Source organism: Acomys russatus, chromosome 20 (genome assembly GCF_903995435.1).
Source record: "Acomys russatus chromosome 20, mAcoRus1.1, whole genome shotgun sequence".
Lineage (NCBI taxonomy): Eukaryota > Metazoa > Chordata > Mammalia > Rodentia > Muridae > Acomys > Acomys russatus.
Genome location: NC_067156.1, coordinates 66,295,736 through 66,315,818, shown reverse-complemented (window position 1 = coordinate 66,315,818; position 20,083 = coordinate 66,295,736). Strand labels below are relative to the sequence as shown.

Genomic DNA, 20,083 nt, shown 5'->3' with positions numbered 1-20,083 from the left:
TCTGGGCAAGGAGTCTCGGCCCCTTAAACTCTCACATCCATCTCCAGTGAGGAGGGGCTCTGTTTTTCTGATGTGGTGAAGAGAAGTGGACCCTTGTACCCATGCCAGCCCGCCTGCACCCGTGAGGAATGTTAGGCACCAGAAGAAACCATTGCTGCACCTTGTGGTCTCCCGAGTATTAGAAGGCCTCGAATTGAAAGAAAGCTGGGGGCACTCTTGCCTCGATGCTGACATAATGGTGCTGAGAAAGGTGGAACCTCCTAACCATGTGGCACGTTCATGTGCATGCACACACCTTGTGCTTCTGTGGACTTTCCCTTTTCACATAGGGAAGGAGCTGAAGGGTGGAAGATTGGCCTGTAGATAATGGAGGAGAGAGAGAGAGAGAGACAGACAGACAGACAGACAGACAGACAGACAGACAGAAAGACAGACAGACTGTGGCACTTGGACTGCTGACTGAAGGCAGCTGTGATGTTTGGGCCTCCACTGAGGAACCACAGGCATAGAAAATCTGCAGCTTACGAGGGCTGGAGAGGCTAAGGGCTGCCCTGCCCTGTGTTTTCGTATGGAGCCATCACAGAACACAATAGCCCATTAGGATGAAGGGCAGGAAGATAGTTTTGTTTAGAAATCTAAGGGCCATGTGCCACCAAAAACAAACAAAAGTGTGAGTCAGAGTGAGCTGAACACCCAAGGAGACTGAGCACCCAGACGTGCACAGGCAGGAGGGTGGCAGGAGTCCGTGGCTCCACCTGTGATCTGCCAGTAGACTGCCTGCCAGATGCCGCCTATGAAGTGCTTTCAGGTCCCTGGCTGCCCCACCCAGCTCTATCCTATGTAGTATGGCAGACCCTGAGCCCTAGCTGCTGGAGTGGGGAGTAACTGTTGAAACACAAGTAGAAGCTTCAGCAGCGAGTGAACAGAAGGTCATTGGTATGTGTTTTGGTGTGTGTGGCCTTTTGTGACTATCCACTGTCACCAACCATAAATGTAATGTTTCTTATCACTCCCCGCCCAGCCGCCCCCGCCCCCCCTGCCCCCGCACCTGGTTGTTTCCCAGCTGGTCCATTTTGCCTGTGGGCTGCTGTGCCTTTCCATCTGCAGGCTCACAGGTCCTTGGCCTGCAGGATCTGTGGACACTCAGCAGGGAAGATGTGTGGTGTCTCTCTGACACAGACTTGGATGTCTCTATGTGTTCTTTGCCTCTGGAATCTTGCCCCCCACCCCCCGAGCTATCGCTGTTGGCTGTTTGTGTGTTGATTGTGAGATTTGGGCTTTACTGCCACTCTGCCATGAAGACAATCTGACTTTTGTTTTCTAGGAGATTTAGACTTTGGACAAAACCTCTTTTGTCCAGCACTAGAAACATAGCTGGTAAAATAATTCAAGACAAAAAACACTTGCATTTTCTTGAAAATGCAGGCGTACAGTAAGGGGACGTGGACAGGACAAGCCCTCACTTGTTCCGACCATACGTAACCCTGAAGGCCCCGGGAAGGCATCCGTGACTCAGTGCCTGTGTCTGCCTGACAGTCCGGTTTCACCATGGACAAGAAAGGGGAACTATAGAGGTGCCTGACCGCCTGCTCACTACAATGACAAGATGCCACCAACTGGCTAACCATCAGTCACTAACCCCATGGGATGGCCTAAAAGCCCCATCTCCAGTGGTCCTGTTGGGGATTAGTACTTCCACTTGCATTTTGAGCCATCTGAGTTCTCCCACCTTCTCCAGATGCGCAGCTTATAAAGTAAGGTATGGGCTGTCATTGACAGATGCCCAGAGTGCCGGGTGAAGCAGACTGTGTACCCACAGCTCTGCCTCTAAATCTTTCCATAGATCCTACTGCCCTGTAGCTGGCAAAGCCTAGGCTGTAGGAATGAATTAACACATGGTCATACATTGGTTATACAGGCCCCATCCTGTGTCATGTGTGGTGACAGCATCCATGAGTTGTGGCTGCCCCACTTAGTGCACAGGAGCACTTTACAATTGAGGCCTGAGCTGGGCAAGAGTACTTAAACAGAAACCCAGTAAAAGCACCATCTACACCACTGTGTGTTTCCCTGAATGTCAGATGGTGGGTCTGCTGCAGAGCAAAGGAATTGGAGGCACAGGTGTCAGATGTCAGATGCCAATGAAACTTGGCTGACAAGGTTGTTCAATTGCTTATACAGCTTATAAGTAAGCTGTCATATTTCCCCAAATAAAATGGTTGTGTTTCTGAGGTGCTGATAGCTGATGGAGCCTGGGGCTGATATCCCAGAGTGCTGCATTTAAAATGGGAACCATTCCATCTGCACAAAGGCCCGTGGGATGCTTGACTGATCCCAGGCAAAGAAGACCAGGGCCCATGTGCATGGCTCTGGTCCACCGTAGACACGTGCAGGCTCCCTCAAGCACAGTATATAATCTGTGTATCATCAGGTCAACCTTGTGGGTATCACAAGAGGGGCCAAAAGACATTCCCCCATCACTCCAGGACAGACATACCCTCATCGCTCCAGGAGAGAGCCACCTCCTTCCACCTGCCCCTTTTAGAGGAAGGCCCCTGTTCCAGCAGTACCCTAGGCAAGCACTCTTGGTAACTGAGCCATATCCCAAGCCAGCTGAAGGCTCCAGAAGGCAGCATGACAGTCTCTATGGCTGAGAAGTCCTAGACTCTTCAGGAAGATATACACTATACTCAAGAAAGCTGGCCTCCTCCATCTTCCTCCTCTAGGTGGTCAGTCTTAAGGCTCAAGGCCAAGCTCTGAATCAAGAACATCCATCTTCTGCTGGGTTCTATTGAGGACCCTCTGGCTGCCTCTTCTCTTTCTACTAAGCTAGTCAATGGATGTTTGTGAAATATACACCCAAATCACTGGATGAGATGTGAGTGGTAGGAACCAGCTATCCACTAGCAAGCTTGGATATAGGGCAGCAGAGAGAACTAGGGCAGCTGGGCAGAACTAGCTACTTCTAGACTCACACTGTAGATGGCTTCAGAAGGGTCTGTGGCTAGCAAAGAGAAGAGCAGGGCCTCCTAGGAGCCTTCTGTGTGCCTACACTTACAGTCCCAGCCCCAGCCCCAGCAGGTGTTCAGCACAGACTTATTCCTTAGCCACACAATGTAGAGTGCCTCAGATATGAGCCACCAAGACCCCAGCTCTCGCCTGGACCTTGTGCACAGCAGGCAGCCTCCAGAGAGTGCCTGTAATGCATTTTTAGAAACAGCTGCCCAGAAAGAGCCTCCCAGCCTGACCTGAAAGGACAAGTTCAGAGGTGAAACTTTGTGAGGTCTACGAGTGGAGCACCAACAGAGCACAGCCTGCCCGGCGGCACCCGGATGAAGCCCGGGAGGCATCCTCTACCTGCTATTGCCACGGAGGACAGAGAACCATTTGCTAGGCTTAAGTCTCAAGCCTAGAGGCCAGGCGTGCTCTTTAAGGCTCTTTGGTCCACAGACCATCATTTCAGGAGCTGCAGGAGCTGGAACCAGCAATGGGCCTTCCCCATCACATGGCTGGGCATCTGTCACTGATAGCATCATCTACACTTGGCTGGAGGAATCCTGGAGGCCAAACCTGACTCCCCATACCAGCACCTGCTGCACGCGAGAGTCCTGTGCCCTGCAAGGGACTGCAAAGTACAAGGTCGCTGGACTAGAGTGGATGGGGTGGCCGTCAGGTGCACGCAGTGTCAGTTATGCATGACGACACACACCTCTCATGGCCACACAGATTCAGCATTGTGTTGTGTGAGGGACCAGTTACAGCAGGAGGCAGCGGCCCACCTTCTTCATGAGGGCATGCTGTGTAGCTGACAGCTGGCCCAAAAGATTGTCATTAATCCTTCGTGTGCTTGCTTTCCATAATAAACCATATATTATAAACTCACAGCTTTGCTAATGTGATGTTTTCAGTGTGCCGTTCCATAGCATTGGAGCGAGCCAAGCTGCACGTGATCCCCTTACCTGGTCCCCCATCCCCCAACCCAGCCTAGTGCAGAGACATTGCGTCATACTCCTTCTTCCCTCTGGCGCAGGAGACAGACCAGCGCCCGGGGCTTCCGTGCAGCACACGTTCTTTCTATTTCCTGGCTAATAGGAAACAAGAGGCCCCATCCTACAAAGCTCTAACTCCACATGAGAAACGCAGACACAGACAGCCCTGAGATGTATAGCCATAGAGCTTCTGTGGACACTGAGAGGGGTGGTGTGTAACTTCAGTTGGGGACGCAGTTATGGGGAACCTCAGAGAATATGACTCTTGGATCACCCCTCTGCCAGCGGGACTGGCCACTGTGTCTCCAAGGAGTCCTCAGCTGTGCTGAGTGAGACACAGTCATCAGTGGCCTCCACCTTTGAGTGGTATGTGGCCCAGCCACCTCCATCTTGGATGGACATCATGTCAAGTGTGGGGCTGTGACAGTGGCCTCTGGACAGGAAGCCAGGGCTTGCTGCCTCAGGGTCAGCAGGTGGCAGAAGACGTAGCTGTGCCCTCTTTCTGTTTGTGACACTGTCCCCCAAACACTGGGCTGGGGTCTGGCTCTTAAGGATGAGGGACATGGACATAAGGTAGTGTCATTAGAATGGTAGTTCTTAAGTCTCTGTCCCCACCTGTCCAATAAACCCAGCTGCATCCCCCAGGGTGGCAGGGTGGAAAATTTTGAGTGGGTTTTCTGTTTCCAGTCCCAGCTAACCAGGAAGGAGGCAGAGGGCAGAGTGGAATGGGGGTAGCAGTGGGGTGCCGGTACACAATAGCAACCACATAGGGTCCATCCCAAACCCCAATCCTGGCTCATTTTCTGCCTCCAGAGATAGAAATTGGGAGTCCAGTTGAAACTATCAGGGCTCACGTTCCTTGCAGACATGCATAGGCTCCTTGCATTCATCTTGCCCAGGCGGTCATTCAAATCCCAGGGAAATCTGACATGTTCAGCAAGCTGTCGAGCCAGTGCAGGACCGAAGTATTTTCAACAGGTCCTAGCAGCAGAATCTATAGGGCTCCCCAGAGCAACCACCACACCCACTCCCCGCCTGGCCTCTGGATTGCTGGCCCAGGTCCAGCCCATGCTCAAAGTCCCTGCCCCTGTGTGGCAGGTAAATTACATTCTCTGGCATTTACTGGGCAGCTGTGTTTGGGGCTGTGCCTTTCATGTCACGCTGGGCAGTTGGGGCTGGGTTTTCTTATAGGCTGCTTTATGAGAGAGTTGCCTTGGCCTTGGAACCTAGCTGGGGACCCAAACCATGAAAAGAGCAGCTCGGTCTGGAAATAATTCAACCTTCCAGTCATGTAGGTTTTTGGTTGTTGTTGTTGTTGTTGTTGGTTTTTAATCACAAGCTCTGAAAGTGACCAGTCACAGTTAGACTTGAACCTTCACATACAGATGATACTGGCTTTGAATGGAACAACTCATTACCCCGGGTCCTTCTTGCTGGTCTACTTTGGTTCTCAGTGACCTCAGTGTCTGTTTCTGGCCAGGCCTGTACTCACAGAAACTGGCTGGACACAGCTCTGCCCTAGGTGCCTCCTGGGGTCTGACATCTACTGGGCTCCCACCAATTCTAGATTTACAGTGTGGTTGAGGCAGCTGGACTGAGACTGAGTGCGGGTCATTCCTGAAGCACAACTTACCCTACAGAGCCGTCTAGATGGGCTCATGCCTGGAGCCGAGTTAGTACCTAAAGAACACATCTCACTGCAAGCCGTAGAACCCAGATGGCCAGGGGCTTCCTGCTCCTCAGCAACTCCTGGGAGACGCAGTCCTTAGGAAGGGTGGGGCCCACAGCCAACTTCGTATATTCGACTTTCTAGTGTCACAGGCATCGGTTTCCCTTCCTTCCCCCTTTTTGTGAAATGCCAGGGTGTCTGCCGTTTTCGTTCTTAGCAGAGCCTCCCATCCCACAAAGCAGATTGGGAAGGGGGGGCTCTGCCCAGAAATGAGCCTGTTACCTGCCTGTGCCTATGACCCCCATAGCCTCGGCAAGAGGACGGATAGGGTGGCCAGGGAACCGTACTAGGCCTGGCCTCACTGGGAGGCTTTTCTAGGAAGCGCTGCATGTAAGGAGTGCTTGCCTGGGCCCCTACTCCTTGCCATTTGCCACCACAGCTCCAGAGCTGACTAAAGACTGTTGGGGCTCAGGGATTAGCTGCTAAAGCCCAGATGGGGAGGATATTGAGAAGGACTCAGGAGGAGCTCTTCCAGATCCTGCACTGATCATGGCACCAAGTGTGCATCTATAGGCAGTCTGGAGCCTAAGGCACCTCTGTCTCACCATGTGCCTGACCTTCTGGTGTGATTAGCTCTACTCCCCTTCCAAGGGTGCCTCCATTCTTTGACACCCAGGGGTGGCTTGGAAGTCAGCCCTGGATTCCAGGCAGGTGGACCATAAAGCCCACTGCCAGGCATCTATGTTCCACCTCTGTAGCGTCTGACTCACGGGGAATGCTGGCAGCACATGGTCCACCTCCTGGTCTCTCATGTGACCATCTGACCTCTGATTCCTGGCCAGTCATCCTGGCATCATCACCTCTGTAGCGTCTCTGGCCTGAATCCAGCACAAGCAGCTTGCTTCCCAGAGCCTCGGTGGGCACACATAGCAAGGTGTCGTGAGCTGCGGATCCAGAGCCTCTCTTGGAAGGCTATTGGGGCACCATATAAAGACAGACCTCCATGAGCAGTTGCCCTGGCTCACCTCTATAGAATGACCCTCTGTGGGTCATCCTGGGGTCACACCCAGGGTCACCTGGACTAGCATGCACCTGAGGACCCTTGTGCTACTTCAGCCAAGTATGGCTTCTGGGCTGAATGTAAGAGTCTCAAACTGGGAGTTTATGTAGCACGAACCACTGCCGTCTTCTCTGATGGAATTGTCTGCCAGCTTCTTTGAAGACACAGTTTCCCCAGAGCCTGCCTCACTCACTCTAGCCAGGAGAAGTCTTAAGAAGTAGAATGAATGAACGTGGGATGGCGGAAGCTGTAGCAGCCAATGGCTCTGTTGCCTTCTGTGGCCCTCGACGCCGAACCACTAACGCTTGAGTGTCATGCAGACCTATCGCTTGGGAGGTGGGGAGAGGGTACACAGAGCAGCAAGCCACAACATGTATCTCCAGTCCGAGTCTGAGCCACAGCCTCCACCCTGCAGTGCAGACCATCCTGTGTGGGAGGCTGCCCTTCCCGGGAAGCTCCCAATGGAGGCAGGCGTCAGTAGAGTTCCACGTTCATGGTTCCTAGCAGCTGGTGGCGCAGAGGCCTGGTCCTAATGAAGAACAGATGTACATTCCTCCTGGCTCAGACCATTGCAAAAGACTTTTTTCTCTCAAAATGCAGATATGCTTTTATTTATTCACGGAGAAGCCGGGCCTCCCTTTGTGGCATGTGTGTTTGTAGTTGGAGTGTGCACGCCTTTTGAAGAGGCCTCAGTGGTTGGGCAGTCCCTCACGTGGCTGACCTGCTGCCAAACCCACCCAGGCATAGCGTGTGAAGAGGGGAGACATAGTAGAATGTTCTGTAACTGCTTGTCGTGCACACGGCTTAGGCAGGACAGTGACACTGAGGGTCATCTACAAAGCACTTCAGCCATCCAGATGGGTCTCTGTGAAATAGGAGGACTAGCAAGAGGCCAGTGGCTAGAAAGCAAATGGGGAGAGTAGGGTTGGTCCCAGGGTCTGCTTGCCATCTCTTCTTCTGCCTGTGGCATTCTTTTCCTAACTCTCCTGTTGAAACTGAGCCCCTGAGCAGAAGCTCGGAGTCTGCTCTGGCCACAGCCTGGGGCCAAGTCCAGGCCTCAGAGGCTACATCTTCCCTGTGGCTTCTCCCTATACTGAGGGCCCTTTTTTTTTTTTTTTTAAGTGGGCAGGGAAACTGGGAGGCCTTGTTTGGGGCTGTGGGGTCTCCTGGGGCAGTGGGGTCTGCAGGGACTGCCTGGTCTCCTGGGGCTGCCTGCAGACTCCTTAGTTGGGTGTGTAAGCCAGGAAGGATGCATGGAGTCATGGATCCCTGCCCACAGCAGCAAAGTGTCCTTCTCTTTCAGTGTCTTCTGGCTTCTCTACTTTCTCAGACGGTTTCCCACCTCTGTATTCTCCCTGCAGCCAACTCGCTCAGCACGCTCAGTCTCCGCACTAGCCGAACGTACTAAAGTCATCAGTAGCAGCATTACAGCGATACCTCCAAGCTGAAGTTTTCACTTTGATTGCTACAAATCCATGGGCCCTCAGGCCCAAAGCTCCTACTGCCGTTTTGCAAATAGGTTTTTATAGCACGCTAGTGCTGGGGGAGATTCCAAGGAAAATAGTCCTCTTCGTATTAGAACCAGCTGTGACTTTCTCAGCCAGTGACTCACCCTGTTTTTAATTGGGTGGGAGAACCAGCAGAGACAGAGGGGCTCAGTCAGGACGCTGTTTGTTTTGCGCGGGGTATCCTAGCCACAGCGTAGCCTACCCATCTGCAACATATGTTTATTTAACTTTTTCTTTCCTCTTCACAGTTCCAATTATAAAGACAGAACCCACGGACGACTTTGAGCCAGCTCTGACCTGTGGACCAATGAGCCAGGGACTTAGTCCTCTGCCGAGGCCCTACTATAGCCAACAGCTCACCATGCCTCCCGACCCAGGCTCCTGCCTCGTGGCTGGCTTTGCCCCCTGCTCGCAAAGGAGCACACTGATGCCCACACCTCCCAATGCAAGCCCGAAGCTCCACGACCTCTCCTCTACTGCCTACACCAAGGGCCTCACCAGCCCAGGCCACAGTGGTCACCTTGGACTTCAGCCACCAGCTTCGGAGGCCCCCGCCATGCAGGAAGTGCTGAGACCCATGGCCATGCAGCCCAACTCGCCTGAGCAGCCCCCGCCTGCCAGGCTGCAGCCGCAGGTGAGTCCACATCTGAACAGTAGCTGTTCCCTTGGTTGCCAACAAGTGCTCTGTCCCAACAGCCCCTCTTCTCCACTTCCGTCTGCTGCCCACGAGCCAACCTGCTTACAGCCCTCAGCCCTCCCTCCTGACGTGGGCCACCAGCAGCAACAACTGCAGAAGGTTCAAAGAAATGAATCTCCAGCCGCACTGCCAGAGGTGCGTGAGGACAGTGCTCATAATTTGGCCCCTATTCCTGTAGTGATCAAGCAAGAGCCTGAGGAATTGGACCAGTTATACCTGGATGACGGTAAGTGCCTGCGGTGGAGCAGGTGTGCGCACAGCCATTGAGTTCGGGAAAGAAGGGATGACATGGGTGGAAGACAGTTCCCAAGCAGTGCCATGTAGAACCATCTCCAGGCAGCAGGCTGCATGTCCGTGGCTCTGCTCTGGGAGTCTTGGCCACCCCTGCCTAGGCAATATTGGCTCAAACTTAAGACTCAGATTTGGTGTCGAAAGCAAAGCAAAATAATTGCCCAGGTCAACCTCAGAAAGTCACCACAGAAATGGCCTCTCCTAGAGTGTGGCCTTTGTGGGTCAAGCACCTAGAACCCTCCTAGGCAAAGGTCTCTAAGTCAACGCCTGGCTCAAGGCAGCCATGTGAAAATGTGCAGGTGTGACAGCAGTGTGCGCCCAGTGGGTAGGAGCGATGGCAAGGTGGCTGTCTCCATTATGGCTTTGTCAAGATGTGGGATCTCCTTCCAGTGCAATATAGCTCACTCCTGGGCAGAGACATACCTGAATGTAGTGTGGCAGCTGTGTCCAGCTGTGCCCAGCTGTGCCCAGACTACTTGCAGTGGGCGTAGAATCTCTGTGAGCACTCACATATCTCTCTAATGACAAGCTGTGCCTTTGTTGTTCTCCATGCTTTTGGTATTCTTCTTTTGGACACCTTGCTGTCCCTGCTGAGTGATAAGAGTCTTCCTGACCACGTGACCGCCACAGTGGCCAGACATGTGACTGAAGGCCAAGAGCACTGGCCACTGGGCGTGGACCCAGTGGTGTTTTCCAGCTTGCTCAGGTTGCCTGTGGGAGTTGGGGCTCCCTCTGGGACCATCTGGTCTCCCCAGATGTGGGCTGTTTCCCAGGCCAGGTGCAGAGCAGCATACCTGGAGTCGATCCAGCTCCTTGCTGCACCTGGACGCAGGTGAGGCCCAGGATGGCCCCGGGCCTTGCTCACCTCCCCACCTCTGAGGCCTTGCTGCCTCCCGGCCACTTCACCCTGGCATTGTCCCTGCAAGCCTGATGACCCTTTTATTTCAAGGGAAACTGTGAGAAAAACATTGGAAAGTGGGTGCTATGTCCTGGCTTCTGTGCCATCTCCTTGATGCCTCAGGCCCGGGGTGAGCTGGGCTGGGCATTCCACACTCCCTGTGGACAGGCCCAGGGTTGCCCCACCCCCACCCCAGGTTAACAAGCATCTCATGTTCTCGGCTGGGACACTTGTTACTGGCCATGGCCGACCGTACTCATAACTTGAAGCTTTCAGGGGAATGATTCATGCAATTTTTTTTGTTCAAAAATATATTGAATTTTTGAACCTAGAACCCAATGTCCTGCTGTTTGGCACATTGCTGGCCATGTTCGTCTGCCTATGGATGAACCTTCGCAGACTTGTGGTAGGCTCCCAGCCTCCTTCAGTCTCCTCTTTGGATCCATGTTGGAGGATGTTGCTGCCCTGAGCAACCCTGAGAAGTCTGTCTTGTTGTAGACCTCATCCACACAGTTCTACTTACACATAACTGCAGGGCTGGGATCACAGCGATGCTTTACCATGCTGCTTCCTTAATGTGAACATTCTTCCTGTGTCCCTGGTACCTGCCCAAGTGGACACTACGGCCAGGAGAGGCAGTGGAGTCTGTGTCTAGAGTCCCGCCTTCTACTTTGCCTCGGGCAGTGCTGGTGTGGGCCTTTGGGAACATTGTCATCTCGTCAGAGGTAGCATGAGCAGCCAGCCCAGGACTCCCACATCTGGGCAGTGCCCTCTGGCCCAGAAACAGGAAGCCGGTCTTAGCCAGGTTTCCCACTGACCCAGAGGCCACTGCGGCCAACGTCAGACAGGCCTTTGTTGTGGGCATTGAATGAGAGCAGGTGAGCCTTCCGGGAGGAGGGGATACTGCGTCCAGGAAGCAACAGAGCAGAACTTGGGACTCAGGCTGCCCACACGTGGCACGGGATGCATTTTGTTGAGTTTTACTGTGTGCCCCAAAAGAACATTGAGAGAGAGAGAGAGAGAGAGAGAGAGAGAGAGAGAGAGAGAGAGAGAGAGATGAGAGAGGAGGAGTGGAGGGAGGAGAGAGAGAGAGAGAGAGAGAGAGAGAGAGAGAGAGAGACTACTAAAAACACCACTAAATCTAATTCAGAAAGTCAGTTCTAAAAAAAAAAAAACAAAAATAAAAAATAAAAAATAAAAATAAAAAAAAAAGAAAGTCAGTTCTGTTTTTCCCCAAATCTTGCCTGAACTCAGTCATCTCCAGTTTCCCCAGTGGGAGAGGTACACTGGGGAAGATACACTTCATTTCAACTTCTTTGAGGGTAGGAAGGCTAGGGGGTCCCCTCAGTCATGAGAAGGACCAATAGAGCAGGCCAGAGGCTCCTGCCTCCCTCTTCAGACAGCAGGAAGCACCTCAGCCTTCTCAGGAGCACTGCCTGGTCTCCGAGGACAGTCACTAAAGGAAGGAACACAGGGACAAACAGGTGACCTGGAGGTCCCCAAGCAGCAACGCATGGCGTGAACAATCTAGGAGAGCTAATCAATCACCAACCAGCCCTTCGGCACTTAGGGGCCTCCTTTAATTATGTCTGCAGGCTTCAGTGTGTTCACAGGATGTTCACCTGAGAGGAGGCAGGGAGAATGAATCTTATTCATGTAGCGGTTTTCATGTTTTTTGTTTTGTTTTTTAGCATTTTTACTTTGTTTTCTGGGATCATAAAAAGGAAAAAGGGCAGGACTGAAATATGATATCCAGCCTTTGAGAGCCTGAGGCATTTGCTATACATAAGTTCTCAATGTTGGTTTCATGAGGACATCAGGGAGTTAGACTCTATGTGCACAGGGTATGGTGTGCCCCACACCGGGTCTGCAGAATGGCGTACTTCCCAGACTGCTCCTTATTTCAAGGAGCAATTTATGAATAGCAAACAAAGCCCACCTTTTTCACGTGCCTCTTTTATTTTTACTATTAAGTAGTGATAATTTTAGATAATATATAATCTAAATAGATTATATATAGATAATATATGTACTTTTTATAGTGATAATGTCTTTGTTCCACAATCTGCATAAGACAAGTTTTTCATTTAAACTTTTCATGGTTAGATTTTGAAGTGCTGCGGCTCTCACATTATTTTAAACGTAGTCGTTTTAAAAGGTTCCACCAAAGCTGAGCATTAGCTGGTTTTGCAATGTTTTCTTTTAAATTGCCTGTCATGGGACTTGACTGTATGACAATGCTCCTCTCGGTCACGCGTATGAACGTGAGCATCTCTTTGCCCAAAAACCCCCTGCTTCAAGCACATCTGGAAACTCCTAAAATACCACAAGGCATATAGGGTTTGTTCCCACATCTGTGCGGATGGGACCCTGCCACAGAACTGCTTCGCTGCCACGCGGCCAGCCTGCTTCCAGCTTTGTGGCTGAATCAGCCCAGAGGCAGTAGCTTCTCAGTCTGTCACTGGGCCCCCCCCCCCGCACCTCCCCCCACTCATGGTGACCGCCCTGTGGTCCATGTCACAATCAAGCCTTTCAGCACCATCAGTGGCTTCTGGGTGTCCAGAAGTCTAGATGTCATTAAAACAACAAGCAGGTGGGCAAGGCCGCCCAGCCGTGTCTGCCGGCCGCCTGAGTTTCTTTCACTCACCCTCCCCTTCTTTCCTGAGCTTAAGCTGCTCTGGAAGAGAACAAAAGCTTTCCTCATGGAAAGTTTGACTAAGCTGGCATGTTGCCCGGACCCAAGCCCTCCCTGCTGCTAGCGATGAAGGCAGGAGCCTGTATACAGCGATCAAACACACCAAGTCATGAGCACTGCGGACACGGGCCACCCCATGACAGATAGGAGAAAGAATTCAGCTGTGCACATAGCTCATCAGGTCAATCCTTCATGCCCTGGGGTGCCCTGCCTGTGAGTGGAGGGGGCACAAAGATCACACTACACACCACCAGAGTCTGGGGCTGCTGCAGGCAGCGAAGAGCAGCCGGCTGCATAAGTAGCTCTTTGGAGTCCCCAAGGGAAGGGATCTCCCAACGCTCATGACGTCACCAGGCCCAGGCCTGTCGCTGCTACTCTGGAGTTCCCAACTGTTCACTGCAGGCCAAGCAAACCACAGAAGGCTGATTCCAAGCCCCTGTGCACCTCACCACAGGGCATCAGACGGGCAGATAGTGGCATAAATGTTCCAATTAATATCAAGATACACCCCAGTAGAGCTGTCCTGACTGTCAGGCTATCACTCCCAGGAAACTTGCTGGGCAGTACCAGAGGTTAGGGTGTGCTCCAAGTCAGACACTAGCAGGGCTCAGGCCCAGGCCTTCTGTCATCTGGAGGCTCTCTGCCCCTTCCATGGAGGCAGACACAGGCAGGTGGTGGGACCTAAGCTTTCTGCTGAGTCAGACTTTCTAAATAGGGTGTGTTTGGCCACCATGGACCTGTGCTGGTGTTGCTGCAGGCTGGCAGCCTGTGACCTGCGGTCTCATGCTGTGCATCTCGGTGCTTTCTACACAGCAGGAGAGTAGGAGGGCAGGAGGAGGGCCAGTCACTGGGCAGCTGCTGCTTTGGGGACTCCTGTGCACTGTGTCCAGTTACATAGCTTGGTTAGTGTATGTTATATGCTCAGTAGACTTGGTGCTGTCATCCTACCGTCCCACGTATTCTACTCACTGGGAGGGGAATTCGAGTGCATTGGCTTCAGTGGTTACTAACAAGCCAAGCCTGTTTTCTTCCTTAGGTGAAAAGTTTGTGACCTTGTTAATTTGAAGTGAGACAAATAGGTAGAAAAGAAAAAGCTAACGGCAAGAGCTAGGCACGTTCTGTGAGCCTAGAGATTATGCTAGTTAGTGCCAAGGATTTTTCAGAACTTCGAGGCCGGGAGGGTGCCCAGACACATCTTTGAGGTGGCTGCATGGGAGTGTTTGTGGCCCTTCTGTTTCTCACGACAATCTCTGAACAACAGCAGCATATGTGTGGAGGGAGAGAGCGCTGTGACTGTGGTGATCTTTCTTGTACGGAAGCACTGCTCTCCTCCACTAGGCCAGTTAACAGCCTTCCAGAAAAGTCCTAAGGGTGTTTCTCCACATCTATCAGTTTATACAGCAGCGCTCTGCAAAGCATGCAGCGTTCCTCCCCCACAGCCCGTTGATTCTGCAGATCTGTGAGCAGTGTGCCGCCCTGTTGGCTCCAGCGCACAAACTCATCAAGCATTGGTGGTAGTTAGAAGCATGTGCATCATATTCCAGGAGTTCAGCGGTTGGTAGCCGTCAGGAGTATGGCCCCCTTTGCGGTCTCTGTCACAATTGTTCCTGAAGACAGGCAGGGCCCCTTCTTCAGCTGGCTCTGAGTGTCCCTGCACCCGGAGCCACAGCACTTGTTTAAGGATTCCTCTAGACGCGCTAATGTATGCTTGCTTCTGGGACCTGGAGGCTCTGGGGAATCCAGGGGAGCTGACCCCTGGTGGAGACCACTGGAGGCTGGGACCATAGTGCGCGCCCTCCCATCTATGCCAAGAACACCATCCTCAGCCCAGTTGGACACACGTGCTAACACACAAGAAATCCAATGATAGCAAGAGGTTAGTTCTGTGGAGGAGCCGGTGTCATTCCTCACTTCTGCCCGTCCTGCGAGCGGGAGAAGATACCACTTTCATCTCACTGGGCACAAAAGGCAATCGCAGCTTTGAGAGATGTCGTGTGGCAGTCTGAGTGGCAGATCTGGGGACTCCAGCATTCTGTCTCCCTAAGGCTTAGTACACCATGGAATGTCACCCTATCCTGAGACACACAGTCAGATCTTTGGCATGGGGAGCCATGGAAGGGCTTTCTGTGTACTGTTTTCTTCATCACAGAATTCCTTCTCGTTCTCTGAGGTACTCTGATAGCATGGCAAAGACAGAATTGAGATAGAAGTTCCAAAACAAGTGGTGGGGATCTCAGTATGTCAATTGCCCCCCCCAAAGCAACAACAATGCTGGCGAATCTACTGAGCCACCACTTTTTAGAATCTAGAAATTAAAATGTGGCAAGTTGGAAACCATGTACTGAAGAAACCTGTTTTAGCTTGGGGATCACCCACCTCCATCCTTGTCCCATGGAGCAAAGCCAGGAGGAGCTGACACCTCGCCACAGTGAGAGAGGCTGGACTCCCCTCCAACCAAATGTGTCATCTGAGCTCAGGTTGGTCCCTAAGCACACTGGACAAGTCCCAGTCTCAGTTTCTTCTGGAAAACAACTGCCACTGGCTACCCTCATGGCTCTGGTGATGCTGAAGCTACCCAAAACTGTGGTGTCAGTGGGCGAGCAAGAGACTAGCCAAAGTAGCCAGCCCGGGCTCAGATAAAACCCTACCATCCTTGATTGCCTGGATAGCTGCGTACGTGCAAGTGTGAGTGTGTGTGTGTATGCGCGCGCGCGTGCACTCGGAAAAGAGGCCAGGTACTCGCCTCCACTGCCTCAAGACCACACAAGCAGAAGAGAAGTCATGCTGGCCAACACCCCAGAGCTGGAGGTGTGGCTGAGAGTGTAGCATTTCCTGACAAAAGCTGGAAGATGTCATGGCTCAGGACTTAGAAAAAGCTCTTGATCAACCAATCATCCATAGGCTGGCAGCTCTGCAGACCTAAGTCTAAGCCCCAGGAAGGAGGCCAACCAAGCAAATCAGAGCTTCTAGGAAGGGGATGGAAAATTTAGTGTCACCACATGGCAGGGCATACAGAATCTAAATAGTCAGACCAGGAAAGTCAGCAGCCAAATAAACAAGAGGAGGTACCTCCATAACAACAAGAAGGGGTGCCTCCATAGCAACAAGGGGGGTGGCTCCATAGCAACAAGAGGGGGTGCCTCCATAACCACAATCCCCGAAGGATGGTAGCCTTATCCCAGAGCTGCTGGTGTATATACCTATAGTGACCAATTTTAAGTTTTAAAAGAACGGAGATGCAAGCTAACAGAAAAATATATCTCATATACAAGGGGGAAAAACCCAATAGACAATGTCCCTGTGGGGTCTCAAGTCTTAAACTAAGCAGCAGAGACTTTAAATTGGCTATTTAAATGTTTTCAAAGAACTAAAGTAAACAATATTTAAATACTTAGCCTGAGCTATGATAGCCATGTCTCCCCAAATAGAGAATATCAACAATGGCATAGACTATCTTTCAAAAGACCCAAGTAGAAATTCTTGGATTCTTGGGTTTAAAGAGGTCAACACTTGAACATTTATTTCCTCAAAGGACTGAGCAAAAAGACTTCAGCTGGAAGAGAAGACTCAACAAGCTTGAGGAAAGGTCAAACTGTTATCCAGTCTGGGGAACTGAAAGAAAAGGGCTCAGCAGAGCCCATGGCTCAGTGAGTTCGGTACCTGCTGCCAAGCCTGATGGGTTCCATCCCTCAGCCCACATGGTGGAAGGAGAGAACCAACTTTTGCAAATCATCCTCTACTGTCCGGACAATAGAACTGAAGGAAGATATAGACACCCAAACTTGCTAGATTTTTCCATCTTTACCTCTGAGTGGAACAAAATGACTGCACAGAAATCAGCAAGGATATAAAACCAACCTGACCCAAGAGGCACCCATAGAACTTCCTAGAGAAGAACACATGTGGAAGATTCCAGAACAGAGTTCTTCCTACAATATAAAACAAACCTCAGTGAGTTTATAAGTATTAATTTTGAACATAATAGAATTAAGTGAGATTATTGGGGGATTAATGTGGGTTTAAGATTCTATGTATTAAATTAGCAAGCAAGAAATTAGAAGATAATTTGAACTAAAAGCAAATGATACATGAAATATCAAGACTTATGGAATGCAAGAAAAGCAGTTATTTAGAAGGGAATTTGTAGCCCTAAGTGCCAATATTAGAAACAATTAGGAAGATCTTAGGCTGATGGCCTGAAGCTTTTCCTTTGAGATTTTTTAGAGTGCTGGACCCAAGGCAAGTCAAAGGAAGAAAAAAAAAAAAAAAAAAAAACAGAAGTAAAACAGAAAACAATGACATTGCAAAGCAAAAGAGAAACCAACACAACTGAAGAGTCTTTGAAAATAAAAATATGACAAATGTTCAGTTTGATAACTAAAAGTTAGAAACAAAAGGAGAAAGTCCCACTGGCTCCCTGGCTATAAAGGATTATAAAGAAATCCTATAGGAAACATGCTACCAGCAAACTTGACAACCTGGATAAGATGGGAAAATTCTTAAACTCAAAAAGAAACAGAAGAATATGAGTAGACCTATAACAAGCAAAGAAAATGTTACTAATTTTAAACTATCCTCATAAAGAAAAGCTCAGGCCCAGACCACTTCATTGATGAATTCCACTGAACATTACAAGGAGAAAAACTATACCAGTGTTTCACATACTTCCGGAAAACAGAGAGAGGGAGCACTTTCCTGCTGATTCTTCATCGTAATGTAATTTGAAAACCAGAGGAAAACACCACAAAAGAAACATAGACAAATACAGGATACAAATACCGAAGCAAAAACCTGTAACAAACTGGGCCTGGTCAACAACACTTGAATAAAAGATGGCGCACCGTCACCAAGTGGAGATTCATCCCAGTACCATGGTGTTGGTTTCACAGCCAAAAGCAATGCAGACTTCCATCTGAGTAGAACGAAAATGAGCATTGTCCAGTCATCACTATAGAAAATCCCGTCCATAGACTCCCAGCCCTCACCTGATGGTGACCACCTCCAAAAGCCCACAGTGGACATCACACTCCCCAAGAACGGTGGACCACCATTCCCTGGAGCAAGGCATGAGGCAAGGAATCCATTTTCATGTGCCACTCATTATTGTTCTGACCAGGCCTGTGCAATCAAGAAAGAAAAAGAAATTAAAAGATTAGGAAAAATAAGTAAAAGATCTTCAGTTGCATACATATGACCCCACACGTAGAAAATCCTAAGGGATCTGCCCCCAGAAGAACAGAAATCTGATATTCAAACTAATTTGTAGTTAGATATGAAATTAGAGTACCATGAAGCTCCACTTCTGTATACAATGAATAGTTTTAAACAAAATTATTGTTTTTATAACATTGTTAAAAGGGAATAAGACACTTGTGAATAAATTGACAAAGGCAGTCATCAGCATGGCAGAGGGTGTGTTTATATCAATGGTCTCTGAAAGATCCACTGCAACTGAGAACAAGGAAGCTCTGTCCAGGACTGTTCAGAATCACACGCTAGGGCCATAGAACCCAAGGCTGGATGTGCTGGCTCATGTCCGTAATCAAGAAGGCTAAGGCAAAAGGATTGCTGTGAATTCAAGGCCAGCATTGCCTACACAGCAAGACCCTGTCTCACAAAAGAAAAAAAGAATTAAATAAAGTAAACCTGCCAGCCTGCTAAAATACTATAGGATGGTACCTCTGAAGCAAGAGGATTTCACTGTGTGTAAAATATGCTTTTAGGGGCTGGAGAGATGGCTCAGTGGTTAAGAGCACTGCCTGCTCTTCCAGAGGTTCTGAGTTCAATTCCCAGCAATCACATGGTGGCTCATGACCATCTATAATGAGATCTGGTGTCCTCTTCTGGTGTGTAGGTGTGCATGTAGGCAGAAAGCTGTATATGTTATACATAAATCAATCTTTTTAAAAAAGTTTTAAAAATATGCTTTCAGGAGTGTAAGCGAGCTAGGGTTGTGGAGCACAGCCTAATGGCTTTGGGAAATGAACTCTCACTGTGGCCTAGAGAGAAGTTCGCGGTCGGCTTGTATGTGTGGCACAGAACACCCTCCTGGTGATCCTCCTCAGAGTTTGACTGCTGTGTTGACTGTGTGTCTCGTCATCTGGGTCTTTCTCTGACCTCCTCCCTAGACTGCTCTCTGTGGGTTCTCACCCAAACAGGTGGGAATCAGCGGGTGGGAAGGAGTGACAGCCTCTCTGTGCTGATCTGTCTTCCTTGATGAGAGTTCAAACTCAAGTGCAGTTTTATGGGCTCTGTCATCCTTTCAAAATGCTCAGGGTCAGAGGAAAATGGCAAGTAGATGGTGGGTTTTTGTTGTTGTTGTTTGGTTTTTTAGTCTCTATGAGCCATTCTTCAAAGAGTGTTAGGAGAAATATCCTCACGGGATGTGAAGCAGCTTTGATGGCGCACATTCTTAGGGGAAACAAGGCCCTCGTCACAGAGTGTCAGGCTGACTTCGGGATCACTATGGGAACTTAGTCAGAAGTGTGGGCTCCTCGGTCTAGGTCTCGTGGCACAGGCTAACTGGGAGCTATCTGACTGACCCCAGCTGTGGTAGCTTCTATGATGTCACTTTGATCGGCTGCATGGAATTTTGAAAATCCCTTCATTGTGTTTAGTTTTAGTTTTGAAATAGGACTCTTCCTTCCTTCCAGATTATGGCCGCCGACACTTAAAGGTGTCTGCCTCAGCAGCCCCCAGGCCTAGCAAGGCTGATATACACAGGACAATAGGCCAGGCATCCAGACCCACCAGAGGTTATCTAACTACCAAGAGGCTTTGTTCTCAAGTCACAGGCAGTGCAGGGAGCTATCCCAGTCACTTCCCTAGAGGGGAGTGGAGTCTTATCAGCCCTGTTCCCACACTGTGAAGTCTCCACAGATGTAGCCTGTCCCTATCAGGTCTTCCAGCTGTTGATTCAGATAGGGCAGGAGGTTGGGGTCTGGAAAACAGGGGGCCAGGCTCCAGCTCCACCCAGAGCAGGCTGGGGATAAGGAGGGGAAACTCACAGCTGTGTCTGATTTAGGGAAGTGGGAGTGGGTCCTAGCCTGTGGATCGTGGGTCATGTGATAGCTGTGCAGGTCACTGGGGCTGTGTTCCAGAGAGCCAGGGCAACATTCCCACTCAAACACTTGGGTGGTACAGATCTGCTCTGCCCCGTCTCCCCAGCCCAGGACGCTTTGCTTTTGAAGCCACCGGATTGTTAGTACTCCTTCGCTGTTTCTGCCCGTAAAGTGGATGGGTCTACAGTTCAGTCTCATTGGCCTCCACAAATGAC

At 50.4% G+C, this 20,083-nt stretch overlaps 1 protein-coding gene across 1 annotated transcript in view; it reads left to right on the top strand.

Moving 5' to 3' along the window:
* The window catches only part of Nfatc1 (nuclear factor of activated T cells 1), a 99,352-nt gene that overhangs the window by 61,804 nt on the left and 17,465 nt on the right, over nucleotides 1-20,083 (top strand). Inside the window, exon 9 of the mRNA XM_051163737.1 lies at nucleotides 8,475-9,149. Within this exon, the coding sequence (XP_051019694.1) occupies nucleotides 8,475-9,149 (675 nt within the window). The remainder of the gene's footprint in view (nucleotides 1-8,474; nucleotides 9,150-20,083) is intronic.